The sequence below is a fragment of the Lacerta agilis genome, chromosome 12 (genome assembly GCF_009819535.1).
Source record: "Lacerta agilis isolate rLacAgi1 chromosome 12, rLacAgi1.pri, whole genome shotgun sequence".
Classification (NCBI taxonomy): Eukaryota; Metazoa; Chordata; class Lepidosauria; order Squamata; family Lacertidae; genus Lacerta; species Lacerta agilis.
Window position 1 is genome coordinate 23,201,516 of NC_046323.1, and position 13,953 is coordinate 23,215,468.

The window sequence follows — 13,953 nt, forward strand, 5'->3', positions numbered from 1 at the left end:
GCTATGTGGAGTTGGCAAGGAAGAGTGGACTCCTTCAACAAAAGAAGATATAGGCATGCTCTCAAGGCAGCCTAGGGAACCATAAGCTGCATTCTTTTCTGGGAACCAGAGGCCAGTGTGGGCAGAGCAAGAAAATGCATGTTACTTTTGTACAGCAGACAAATTTCTACACACACATACGTATCAGCCCTTAGATCAGAGCCAGGAGAACCTTTGGCCCCTTGGACGTTGCTGAATTCCAGCTTCCATCATTTCTGACCATTGGACATGCCAGCTGAGAATGATGGGAGCTGGAGCCCAGCAACATGGGGAGAGCTCTGCGGCTTCCTCAGCCCTGCCTCCCTTAGATGTTCAGGACAGAAGCAGTGTGCCTGCTAAACTTCAAACCATTCTAAATTTGACCTACATTAGTGAAAAATCAATGACTCTCACATCGCATAATTCAAAGAAAGTAGTGATTGTAATCACATGAAACTAGTCTGAGACGTGAGGACACATAACCGTTTTTCACCTCATTCCTCCGCACTCCCCTACCCGCAGTAGTTGAAAGCATAGTAATTCCTGTTGTTCAGGGTGGCATACTATGGGGTCATTATGGGACGCGGGTGGCACTGTGGTCTAAACCACTGAGCCTCTTGGGCTTGCCGATTGGAAGGTTGGCTGGCAGTTCGAATCCCTGTGACAGGATGAGCTCTTGTTGCTCTGTCCCAGCGCCTGCCAACCTAGCAGTTCAAAAGCACGCCAATGCAAGTAGATAGATAGCTACTGCTGCAGCGGGAAGGTAAACGGCATTTCCATGCGCTCTGGCTTCCATCACGGTGTCCCGTTGTGCCAGAAGCGGTTTAGTCATGTTGGCCACATGACCTGGAAAGCTGTCTGTGGACAAACACCGGCTCCCTTGGCCTGAAAGTGAGATGAGAGCCGCAACACCATAGTCGCCTTTGGACTTAACTGTCCGGGGTCCTTTACCTATTTACCTTTACTATGGGGCCATGCATTTATATTAAAGGGTCTCTAAATCAGCTGGATAGCTATCTATTAAATTTTCATCTTAATGCACGGAAATAAAAGACCTGCTCTCACTCTCTTTTTAAAAAGTCATCGGATTACATGATGTTTTCCCTTCATGCGAAAGTTACCGACCCTTTGCAACTGCGCATTATTTACATTCACATGGGCAGGCGAAGCAGAGTGGCTGGTTATGCCCATGATTTTGGCAGCTTTTGCACACAGCTCAGCTATTGAAGCTGGATGAAAAGATAAGAAGTGGGGCACCATGTGTGAAGCGAAGCAGGGATCCGACGTTCAAATTGATCTGCTTGACGACGAGTCTCTCGCATAAAGTTCTAAGTACAAAAGGGGTTGTGTGCAGAGACTAGCGATTCATTTAGTTGTTTTATATATTTGTAATACACCCTTCGCCAAAAAGGTCCCAGGGCGGCAGACCTTAAAATTAAAACCATCATTAACCACAAGTAAAATTGAAACAAAAATAATTCAATGTCATAATCAAATTCAGTATTGATTTCCGTACCAAAATTTACCTGACAAGTGGTTTTTGTTGTCTGTGGCAACAGAATGACCAAACAAAGGCACACACTTGCAGTACGCATAAAATAAAATAAAAATAAAATATTTGCATGAATCTGGAGTCCTTATACCTCACAGAAATGAGGGTAAGCCCAAATGCTATCAGGGAGGATAGCTAGTTTATGCTATTGTTTGCTTCCTGTGTTGTGCTAAAACACACAGAGGAAGGCTTTAGTAGACTAGGTGCTAAGAGGATATACTCAGAATTACAGTAAGGCAGAGCACTGTGGTAACAACTGGTCCCAGCGCCAAATCACAGCAGATAGGTGTGTTCTTTTAAATCAACCATTTATAGCTAGAAAAGCTAAGGCTGAGGACTACTGTGGTATTATTGAAGCTGTTGAGGCCAGGTTATAGCAACAGAAGAGCAGGGAGGGGTTGTGGGTTCTATAACTTTGGTATAGCTGGGGTGTCCAAAAGGTATGATTTGGGGCCTTTAAGGTACCTTTAGCACAACATTTCATTGCCATCAAGTATGGAAGCCAACTCTACCAAAGAAAAGAACAGCTTGGGTTTACTACATTTTCAAGTTGATTGCAAAGCTACATTTTGCTATGCAATACTCTCAAATTCATTCTGGAGCCAACAAGTCAAACAGATCACACATTTCTAGAAATGAATGTAACTTCTCTGAAACAATATGGTGAGCCATAGAAGAATTGAACTTCCAAAGGTTTAAATCAAAGTGTCTGTGATATTCGCACACGCAGGAAAAGAAAGTAAGAACAACCTCAGGCCATGTTACACATTTAGAAGTGCTGCTGGTGGTGGCTTGGAAGGAATTTTTCCGAGTGTGAATTTCTTCGCCTTAAATTGCTCCAGTTCATCAACAGACAGTTCCGACTCTGGGGTAAGTAACTTTGCAGAGGTGGTGCTGGGAGGGGTTGTGGAAGGGGGCAATGTTGCATTACCCCCAAAGAGACTTGCCGGCTGCCCAAACAGTGTGTTCCCTGAATTCAAAGAAGAAGAAGCAGCAGCAGTTCCAAACACCGAAGCAGATGTGGAGTCTGAGGAGCTGGCAGGAAAAGATTTGCCAAATCCGGGATTCAAAGCAGGGGTAACGGCTGCTGTCCCAAACAACGATGCAGGTGCAGTCTCTGAGGAACTTGCCGGAAAAGGTTTGCCAAACCCTGAAAAACCAGAAGCTCCAAACCCACCTGGAGTTGTTGTAGCCATTTTAAATGAAAAGGAAGATGCCAATGGAGCAGGTTGAGCTCCAAAGCCGACTGCATGGGGTGCAGTGGTGGAAGATGCGGTGCCCTGGCTGCTCGTGAGGCTCCCAAACGCAGGTGTGCTTCCAGAGGAGATGCTGCCAAGTTCAGAAGTTGGTTTGAAGGAGAAGACTTGAGCAGATTTATTATCCACAGGAAAGGCTGCAATTGTCACACAAAGAAAAGCAAGAGGTATATTTGCAATAGTAAGATCAAAGAAACGATAGTAAACCCAGGACTATCGGAACTAAGAATATGCAAACCTCCACCCACCACCAGCCAAAACAAATCCCTACCTGATGATCCAAAAGCCGATGCCTGCTGTCCTCCAAACCCAAATGCAGGTGGCGGTTGACTAGCAGTGTTCTTAAATTCAGATATCTTAAAACAATGAGAAGTAGTTCTACATGTTACAGAAGAAAAAAAGGTACTATTGCTTCCAATTCAATATAAAATGCTTAGTTAGAAGTGAACAAATGTTTGATATAGAATAAGCCAACTTACATTACCATCACTATGATTTCACTTTATTTGAGGTGTGGATCTACAGCAGGGATGGGGAATCTAAGGTCCTCCAGATGTTGTTAGACAACTCCTCCCACCACCCCCAACTCCTGGCCATGCTAGCTGATGCTGAAAGGAGCTGAAGTCCAGCAACACCTCCAAGGCCACAGGTAAATAAATAGATTTCTATTTGGATCATCATCAGCGGAATACCTGTTGGACTGGGGAGATAGCTCTATTTATTTATTTATTTGCTTATTTTGAATGCCACCCTTCATCCGGAGATCACAGGGTGGTTCACAACAGAAAAATACAAAATGAGAACAAAAAATGCGTCGCAAAAAGTCCCCAAACCAATAACCCCCCTCCCACATTTAAAATGCCATATATTGTTTACTCAACCAAAAGCCTGGTTACAGAGAAAGGTTTTTGGCTGGTGCCTGAAGAAATGTAATGAAGAGGCCAGGCAAACCTCCCTGGGGAGAGCATTCCACAAGTGGGGAGCCACCGCAGAAAAGGCCCGTTTTTGTGTTGCTACCCTCCAGACCTCTTGTGGCGGGAGGCACACAAAGAAGGGCCTCAGAGGATGATCACAGGGTCTGGGTCCATTCATACAGAGAGACATTGTCCTTAAGGTATTGTGGTCATGAGCCATTTAAGGCTTTATCGGTCAAAACCAGCACTTTGAATTGGGCCTGGAAACTGATGGGCAGACAGCAAAGTCAGGCCAGGATCTATGTACAGTGGTACCCTGTGTTATGCACACGATCCGTTCCGGATCGCACCGGAAGTAGCGCGATTTGAGTGCTTCTGAGCATGCACAAAGTGTGCAGAAGCGTTCTGCGCATCCGGGGGTTGCGTGCGCTCCGGAAACGCTTCCGGGTTGCGGGCGTTCTTAACTCGAATGTCCGCAACCCAGGGTGTGCGTAACCCGGGGTTCCACTGTAATATGCTTAAACCATCTTGCGCCAGTGAGCAAACTGGCCGCTGAATTCTGCAACTGCTGAAGTTTCTGAACTGTCTTCAGAGGCAGCCCTATTTATATATAATGCACTGCAGTAATCTAATCTGGAGGTTACCAAAGCCTAGACAACAGAGGTTAGGCTACTCGTGTCCAGACAGGGGCGCAGCTGGGCCATCAGCCGAAGCTGATGGAAGGCACTCTGTGCTGCTGAGGCCACCCGAGCCTCAAGCAACAGCAGAGGGCCCAGAGGTTCCCACAAACTACATGCCTGCTCCTTGCCCTTGATTCCTTCTGAAGCAGCTCCCCACAAAGGGGCACCCCCACCCCGGTCAGCCCAGGTCTGGATATATCCCCCAATCCTGTGGTAAATTGAGCCCAGATGAGTTCTCAATTGGTCAGCCAGGGTGGAACAGGCTTCCCTTTGCCAGCCCAAGGTGCAAAAAGGCCGGCCAGGAGGAATTCCAGCTGCTGTGTAAGAGGTTACCTCAGGCATAGGCAAACTCGGCCTTCCAGATGTTTGGGGACTACAACTCCCATCATCCCTGGCCACTGGTCCTGTTAGCTAGTGATGATGGAAGTTGTAGTCCCAAAACATCCGGAGGGCTGAGTTTGCCTATGCCTGGGTTACCTCCTCCACGGATGGTCTCTGGCTGTTGATACCTCCGAGAACAAAAGCTAAGTTCTCCAACTAAAAAACAAAACAAAACAAAACAAAAAAAACACTCTAAAGAACACCTGTCCTCTTAGTAACCTATATTTCTGCCTTCTTGAACCCACTTGGCCACCACCATCTTTCAAGGAAGCAGAGCCAGAAGCTGAACAATACCAATGAATAATATCCATTACTCTGGAAGTTTACTGTAGAGACAGTATCTTCTATCAACAAATCTGATTTTATTATTGTGAACTGCTTTGCGAAACATGACTTAAAGATTTACAAACCTTGTAAAATAAATTTAAAACTTTAAATGAAGACCTTTTCATTTTCTCTATTACACTCACCAATGCCGCTTTAGTAGATGCATTTATATTCTTCAGCTCAAGCAACCGACTTCTCCACTGGCTTGCTAACTGCTGGACTGAATTGACCTGGGGGGTAAGGGAGATTAGACTGTGTTAGGACCCTGCCAATCAAACCAAGAATGAATAGAATTTCTGAGCAGCTGTGATTAAAATGTGTTGGCACATTCAGAACCAGAAGAATGTCATTACTACCCCACAATTCAAATGTATATATTTTGGGGGCAGTGGTCTTGATTCCAAATCACAGCCATTTACACAACTAGTAATCTCTTACAGATCTCAAGTTAAAACAGTTCAACGCATCATCAGAGATTAACAACCTCTCTTAGATAATGACAGGTCTCTTTCCCAAGCTCTGGAAGGAAAACCTTTCATCACCTACAGAAAGCCAACCAATCTTAAACAACTCCTCACACACGATAATACAACAACCAGACTTAACATGGACACTGGCACAAGTGGCTGCAATAAATCTAGATGCCAACTTTGCTGCCACATACACCTGGGCAACATCATTATTGGCCCCAATAACATCAAACATACCATCCCAGGCCTATTTAATTGTTCATCTTCCAACATTATATATGCTATCAAATGCCAACAGTGCCCTTCAGCTCTCTATATTGAACAGGACAAACCTTACGCCAAAAGATAAATGGACATAAATCTGACATCAGGAATCATAAAACAGAGAAACCAATAGAACACTTCAATCTCCCAGGACATTCTCTACAAGATCTTAAAGTAGCTGTCTTATTGCAAAAGAATTTTAGAAATGCACTTGAAAGAGAATTTGCTGAATTACAACTCATTACCAAACTAAAAACTATGGAGAGACCTGGTCTGAATAGAGATATTGGATTCTTGTCCCATTATACATGCTAAAGCTAATTTTGGTCATCTTTCCCTTTAAAAATCCCTTGCCCTTCCCTGTGGAACCAACTGCCATCATTAACAGTCATCAACAGTTATAAGGTTGGAGCGACCTCTGCTTCAGAGTGTGTATACACATGAAAGCTGATACCTAGAAAGGTTATACTTAGTTGGTCTTTAAGGTGCTACTGGAATTATTTTTTTAAAAAATGGGGGGGGGGAGATTCTTTTAAAGACTGTCTTTAGACAAAAAGACTTGATCCTCTTAACGGAGTTCTTTTTGGATCATCTTTTAATAATAATTTTTTTTTATCTTTCATCTTGTTATTTATTATCAATATGTAGAGACTCACATAATTTTGTATATTGTTGTTTGCTCTGCTATTATAATATTCAAGACGCAACTCTTCTGGCAAGAAGTCTGGAAACCCTGCAGGAAGAGGAACAGTCAAAACCTGGAAAGACAGATAATATTGCTCTTATCCCCAGCTATGAAATCATAGTAAATGCATCCCCCAACAACTCGCATGTTTGTTGACAAGAGACGCTGGCCAAGTATAAAAGCAAATGACAATGGCACCAGAGAATCAATTAATAGCTTTCACTATGCCTTGGGGTCTTATTTCAAAAGCATGATACTTCAAAGACTCCAGAAGTTACTTCAAAACATGGTATGTAACATATTCTGTGATTTGTACTATCTTGTACTTTCTTAATTTAGAGCTTATGCCAGCTTGCAAATTAATCATCTGTCCACTCAAGACATCGTGTGAAGAAATGCAGTCTCAACTCTACATTTATTCAGGTAACAATCAATGTGTGGTAGGGAGAACTTGTAAGTGTTTAGCCCAGGCACAGGCAAACTTGGCCCTCCAATTGTTTTGGGACTACAACTCCCATCATCCCTGACCACTGGTGCTGTTAGCTAGGGATGATGGGAGTTGTTGTCCCAAAACATCTGGAGGGCCGAGTTTGTCTATGCCTGGTTTAGCCCCTTCTGAGCCTCTCTATTCTCCCTTTCAGGTGCCTTCTACGTCTGTCCTTCCCAAAGCTGGGCTCACTTTTCAAGCCTGGCTGAGTGCCGGGAAAGGAAACACTGTCCAGGAGTAGTAATATTTGCAGTGAAGAATCAAATACAGCAAAAGATCAAGCAGCCCACTGGTAGATTTTTTAAATCCTTCTCTGTTGCCAGTGACACATACTGTACATACCCCAACTACACACTACTAAAATAATAAAGGAAAAATTGGTTTCAGAACTCTTCTTTCTCTCATGGAACTAGAGTTGGCCTGCATGGTTGCCATGACAGTCAGCAACAGATAAAGCTGGGTTAAATAATATAAAGGAGGCCAAGTTAGCAAATCACATGGTTGTAAATTGCCCACCTGATAAAGTAATTAGATTCTGGTCTTGCAAAAACTCCCATTTTGGGTTAGTTAAATAAATACTAGAATGATTAGAAATTTTAGAACATAGTCTATACCAAAGCCTCATTTTTATTTTTAAGACAGACACCTTTTGTTCACTTATATAAGCACACTTCCCATTCTTTGGGATCCAATAACAGTATTCAAGTGAGAAATAAACCTAAGCATGTGTGGGAAATTAAGAAGATTAGGAAAGATTCTACCTGATATATTAGGCTTTTCTTTCATCGGTGAATAGGTGGAAAACATCCATTGTCCTGAAGATTCCCAACTCTCCATGTCTTTCATTATAATTTCACTGAATAAATGACATTCAAAAGTCATTAAGCCAATTGAAACCAAAGATAGGTAGTGAAGACCTACTTAAAGCTAGATTCAATGTGTTTTTTAAAAAATACAGAGCCAAGTCAAAGGTTTACTGTGATAAGATGAAACAATATGTTTTATAAGTAGCTTGCTACAATACTGTACTCTTTTTCAGTTTCTAAAATTCAAAGAAAACAAGTGGAAAGAGTGGGTGCAAGATCAAATATAAACAGGAAGCACTTGAATAATGAATTTAAAAAATCAATTCTTAAGTGATTCAGTGTGAGAAATCCACATCTGCATCATTTGGGGGCACAGATGCCAATCCAGTCTGATGCAGATGGCAATGCACATCCCCATCTAGAGCCTCTAGTTCAGGGGTCCGCAACCTCTTTCAGCCGTGGGCCGGTCCACTGTCCCTCAGACCATGTGGTGGGCATGACTATATTTTGAATTAAAAAATGAACGAATTCCTATGCCCCACAGATAACCCAGAGATGCATTTTAAATAAAAGGACACATTCTGCTCTTGTAAAAACACCAGGCAGGCCCCACAAATAACCCAGAGATGCATTTTAAATAAAAGGACACATTCTAGTCATGTAAAAACACACTGATTCCCAGACCGTCCGCTGGCTGGATTGAGAAGGCGATTGGGCCACATCCAGCCCACGGGCCTTAGGTTGCCTACCCCTGCTCTAGTTTTACACAACTAAGAAGCAAGAACTGCATCAGAGCCAATATTAAACCAATCTGAAACATATTTGTACCAAGTCACATTTTTTTTAATAGCTGTCAGGACAAAAATTAGCTACACCAATGAAACATCAACATGATAGAAATTATCGGAAAAGAAACAATTCTTCTCTGTTAATAGGATACAAATCTTAGGCTAGTCTTTCCCTGTACTCTGAAGACAGGACCAAGTGTCAGACCCACATGCTCCTCCCTCCTCCCTCTCCTTGAGTGCCAGCTTTGGCAGTTTGATCTTGTTTAAAAGAAACTAGTTCCCATTACATCTAAAACAGGAAATTCTGGGTGAATGTTAAGTAAAGCATCATTAAGCCACAGTCTACCACTTCAGACACAGTAGGATTTGCTTTAAACAGGATCAAAGTGCTGAAGCCAATAGCATAAGAAATAAGCATGACCAACACTCATTCAGGCTAATTATGCCCAAACTGGCTCTTAATATTATGAACTTTTATGAGCAAAGTCCACTATGAAGAAAATGTCACAGGCAGGCATTCTGTACAGTTAATTCTTCTTAACTACTATTTACTTCAATTGGATATTAACAGTTGTGTACAGGACAGCAGCCATAGGGTTCAGGTTTGTTTTTTAATTAGCCATTCAATAAAATTTATTTAAAGTCTATTAAAACTTGAGAGATAGGAAATTGCTACTTACAGAAGTTTATCTTCCTCATCTACAATGCCACTATTACCAACATTTTCATTGGAGTTTAATGCAGCATATCTATTCTGTGAAAAGCCAGAATCTCTGTTGTGCCAGCTGGATGATTTGGAAAAACTGGATGTCTGTACAGGATTACTGTATCTCTGATTATGTCCACTCCATACTACTCTTCGACTGGAGCCTTGAGTTGAGAAAGAAAGAGATGTGTTAAGAGTTATGAGAGACACCAGCTTCACTACTCCTGCTGCCTGTTGAATTTTCACCTGTGACAGCCTGCAGAAAGTCTCAAAATCTAGTATCCTAGGGAGTGGGGAGGCAAGGCATTGGACCAATGGTGACCTGGTGCAGAGCAAGGTTGCATCACGCCCACTGCTACCTAGCTAAGGTTAGGATTGTTTTGTTAGTCTAGCCCAGCCTCTCTCAACTTCTGGCCCCCCATATGTTTTTGATCTACAACTCCCATCATCCCTGACCACTAGCCATGCTGGCTAGGAATGATGGGAGTTGTAGTCCAAGAACATCCAGGGACCCAATGTTGTGAAAAGGCTGGTCTAGACGTGCCCTGCTATTTTTATCGGAGGATGGTACCAGTGGCCGGGGAATGCAAGAGAGCTGCAAACAACACCACCCTCAGCTCAGCCCACTGGGTCAGCCACATCAGGGAGGAGAGACAGCGGGATTGGCTGCTTCCCTTCCCTCGCTTCCAAGCCACCCTTGGCCAACCCGGTGCCCTCCTGATGTTCTGAACTACAGCTCCCATCAGCCCTGCTGACTCTAGGGTTGCCACCTGTTCAGGATTGTCCAGTATTCCAATGTAAAATACTACATCTTGTGTTGATACAGTTTTGTCCTGTATTTTAGGTCTCCTCTCTTTCTCTCAACCCCTCTGCCAGGTTAGGGATCTTCTCCACGTGCATGTGTTGGAAAGGTCCTATAGCTAAGCTCTGGGTAGCCACGCACATTTACAAATCCGTGTGTGTGTGCACACGTGGCAAATTCCAGAGGGCCCGTCCTGTTAGGATACAATCAGTGCCAGATTTATGTATAAGCTAAACAAGCTATAGCTTACGGCCCCACTCTCTTGGGGGCTCCAAAAAATTTAAAGGAAAAAAACCTGGATGTACATTGCCAAAATATAAGATAAAAAACAAATAAAATAAAACCTACACACAGCAACAGTGTTTTGTGTTGTGTAAGCTCCTATGATGTCAGTAACGTGCATGCCCACAAAACCTCATACCAATAACAAACTTAGTTGGTCTCTAAGGTGCTACTGGAAGGAATTTTTTCTATTTTTTATTTTGTTTCGACTACGGCAGACCAACAGTTACCCACCTGTAACTAGACATATAGCATATATTCAACACAAAAAACAGCGACAATTTGTTGTTGACAAAGGACAGCTGGACATATAAAGGGCCTCCATTACCTTCGGTAGCTTAGGGCCTCATCAAAACTAAATCCGGCCCTGGATACAATAGACTGAAACGGATTACTCTGAAGTCACTTCAGGACCAGATGAAAAAAAAAATAGGCCCCCCTACAACCGCCCCACCCCGCCTGTTGCCAGTATAGAGGCTGCAGCCCTAGCCGGAGAGAACCCGGCGCGAGGGGATGGAGAGAAGCCGCCGGCGGAGAGGCGGAGTGGGACAGCCTCCCTTTCTTACCCGCGTTGGCTCTGCCGGCGTGATGGCGCGGGTGCTCGTTCCAGCAGTTGTCGCCGAAGCGGCAGTGGCCCTGCAAGAAGTAGTGGCAGACCTGGCCGGAGTTGCGCGCCATGGCGGCTCTTCCCCGGCGGCAGCTCCCACGAACTCCTCGAAAGCAAGAATATGAAGAGCCGCCGCCGCCGCCGCCTTACGCACGACGGGAGGCTCTGCCTTCCGGGCTCGTGGTGATGACGCGCGGGCGTCGGCAGCCAGCCCCGCTGGGCGTCCGAAGGGCAAGCGCGAGCGCTCTCCGAACGGCTCTTTCCTAAGACGTCAGCAGCCCGGTGGCAGTTGGTGGAAACGAAAAAACAAAAAACAGCTTCGGCGCGCGCAGAGCCGTTGGGAGCGGCCGTTGAGGAGCCGTGGCCAGGCTCAGCAACGGGGTTTCTTCTCCTAAGAGGAAGCGGCGGCTGGTTAAGACCGCAGGCAGCAGCAGCGCGCTAAAAGATGGCAAAACCCGTCAGCTTTCGTGGTGCCGACATCGTCAGATGAGCTAAGAGTTTGTGTATGACAGAAATTTAGCAAGCATTATACGTCATAGTACGCTGTCAGCCCCAAAATGCTGCAGGGTTAGCTAGGAAAAACACAAACGTGTCTTTTTATTATTATTTCTCCACACTCACCCTTAACTCGCCTGCTGATGGTGACTTTATAGATTCACGGGACGCTTAAGTCTCTGAATGCGGCAGCTATGGGCTTTTGGAAAGCAACTACTCCTGGGTGTAGCCAAAAGGGTTAGGTGCCGCCCCCAAATCAAAAGTAAATCAATAAAAAATACAAAGTAACTGAGGTTCTTCCCAACTAACTTAAAGCCTGCTACCCCAACATAAATCCTGGCTACACCCATGGGACTACTTAGCCACTGTGGGAATCCTATTGCCTACTAGGTGAGTCTTTTATGCCAAGGTAATGGGGTGGCTCTTATTTATTTATTAAATTTATATGCCACCCTTCATCCAAAGATCACATGTGACTAAGTTCACATTAAGAGCCCTGAACAGTAAAATAGAAATAAGACTATACATTAACATTTTGTAGTTTGATTTGACTCTAAATCCAAATAGAGATGTGAATGTGTCAATGTGGTTCTCTTTCTTAAAGTTGTACCTTGTCTTGACTTGCTTTTTCTTCTTTGGAGACTCCAAATGATAGGAACCATTTCCCAGCAGCAATCACTTGTTCTAGGTTTAATTTATTGATATCTACACCTCTACTTAGGGACGCAGGTGGCGCTGTGGGTTAACCCAGTGTGGTGTAGTGGTTAAGAGCGGTGGACTCCTATCTGGGGAACCGGGTTTGCGTCTCTACTTCTCCACATGCAGCTGCTGGGTGACCTTGGGCCAGTCACACTTTGAAGTTTCTTAGCCCCACTCACCTCAGAGTGTTTGTTGTGGGGGAGGAAGGGAAAGGAGAATGTTAGCCACTTTGAGACTCCTTCGGGTAGTGATAAAGCGGGATATCAAATACAAACTCCTCCTATTCTTCTTCTTAACCCACAAAGCCTAGGGCTTGCTGATCAGAACGTTGGCGGTTCGAATCCCCGCGATGGGGTGAGCTCCCGTTGCTCGGTCCCAGCTACTGCCAACCTAGCAGCTCAAAAGCACGTCAAAGTACAAGTAGATACCGGTAAATAGGTACCGCTCCGGCAGGAAGGTAAACGGCGTTTCCGCGCACTGCTCTGGTTCGCCAGAAGCAGCTTAGTCATGCTGGCCACATGACCTGTAAGCTGTACGCCAGCTCCCTTGGCCAATAAAGCGAGATGAGCACTGCAACCCCAGAGTCGTCCGCGACTGGACCTTAATGGTCAGGGGTCCCTTTACCTTTACACCTCTACTTAACTTGCACTAGAGTTTAGATAGGTGCCTTTTTTAAACCATGCCTTCAGCTGTCAAAGAACAGCGGTATGAAATAGAGATTTAACCTTTATGAAAAGCAATGTGCACTGGAAGTTGGCTTCCATAGCTACTACGTCCGATGCTAACGCACACTTGAAAGTAACTTTCATGCACCTTGATTTCTGTTCCTCACAACGCTATTGGCAGCATTCGAAAAGGTTGTTAAATGAGAACAGTGTACAATAAGAGCACCCACAGATAAGTGTTTGCTCCTTAAGTTCTAGTTTTTTAAAATTTAATGTATTTTTTTTACTATTACTAAAATTCAAAAGCAGGTTAAATTAAAAATACATAATAGAACAGCAGAATAATAAAATATGCAAAAACCAAAAAAATCATCATAGGCAGCAGATTTACCCTAACACCTGGGTTAACTACAGTATTTTTCACTCCATAAGACGCACTTTTTCCTCCTAAAAATTAAGGGGAAATATCTGTGCGTCTTATGGAGTGAATGGTGGTCCCTGGAACCGAATTGCCCAGGGGCCAAAGCAGATAGTGCTTTTTATTGGGGTGTTGAAAGGACCCCGCTCAGCAGCTGATCAGCAAGAGATTGGTAGAGAGATAGGAGTCCTGGCTCCCTTTCAGCCCCGCCCTCCATTGTTGAATGTGCTGCAGAGGGAGGTTGTTTGTTTCCCCAGCAACATGTGACTGGCTGATTAGATTATCTGTCTGGAAACTGTAGAAATGGCTCCCTTTCCTTCAGAAGCTGCAGAAATGTGAGTTAAACCCCATAAAAATGGGGCTTTCCCTCTTTGCTTTTTCCCCTTTGCAAAAGGAGCTTTGCTTTTCTCCCTTTGCAGAAAAGCTGCAAAACTTTTAGCTGATCTTAAAAAAAAAAACCCCAGGGCTTTTCTCTTTGCAAAAAAAGCTGCAAAACTTTTAGCTGATCCTCAGAAAAAAGGGGGCTTTTAGAGGAGGAAAACCAGAAAAAATATTTTTTTTTTCTTGTTTCCTCCTCTAAAAACGAGATGCGCCCTATGGTCCGGTGCGCCCTATGGAGTGAAAAATACGGTACTCTTCAACTGGTACCAA

The 13,953-nt window shown here is 44.1% G+C and overlaps 1 protein-coding gene across 1 annotated transcript; it reads right to left on the reverse strand.

Moving 5' to 3' along the window:
- Positions 1 to 1,539: 1,539 nt before the first annotated feature.
- Positions 1,540 to 11,168, reverse strand: NUP42 (nucleoporin 42). Its single transcript, XM_033165703.1, has 7 exons — positions 10,985 to 11,168; positions 9,309 to 9,498; positions 7,796 to 7,890; positions 6,519 to 6,595; positions 5,272 to 5,358; positions 3,098 to 3,182; positions 1,540 to 2,963 (listed from the first exon to the last, which is right to left on the reverse strand). The coding sequence occupies exons 1-7, from the start codon at positions 11,094 to 11,096 to the stop codon at positions 2,332 to 2,334; spliced, it is 1,278 nt and encodes a 425-aa protein (XP_033021594.1). The 5' UTR covers positions 11,097 to 11,168; the 3' UTR covers positions 1,540 to 2,331.
- Positions 11,169 to 13,953: the final 2,785 nt, after the last annotated feature.

Coding starts and splice junctions, on each gene's coding strand:
- NUP42 (XM_033165703.1), bottom strand. CDS start 11,096: ATGGCGCGCAACTCCGGCCAGGTCTGCCACTACTTCTTGCAGGGCCAC. Junction 5,359..6,518: donor ACAACAATATACAAAATTAT/GTGAGTCTCTAC, acceptor CTTACCCCCCAG/GTCAATTCAGTCCAGCAGTT. Junction 3,183..5,271: donor CATCTACTAAAGCGGCATTG/GTGAGTGTAATA, acceptor CATTGTTTTAAG/ATATCTGAATTTAAGAACAC.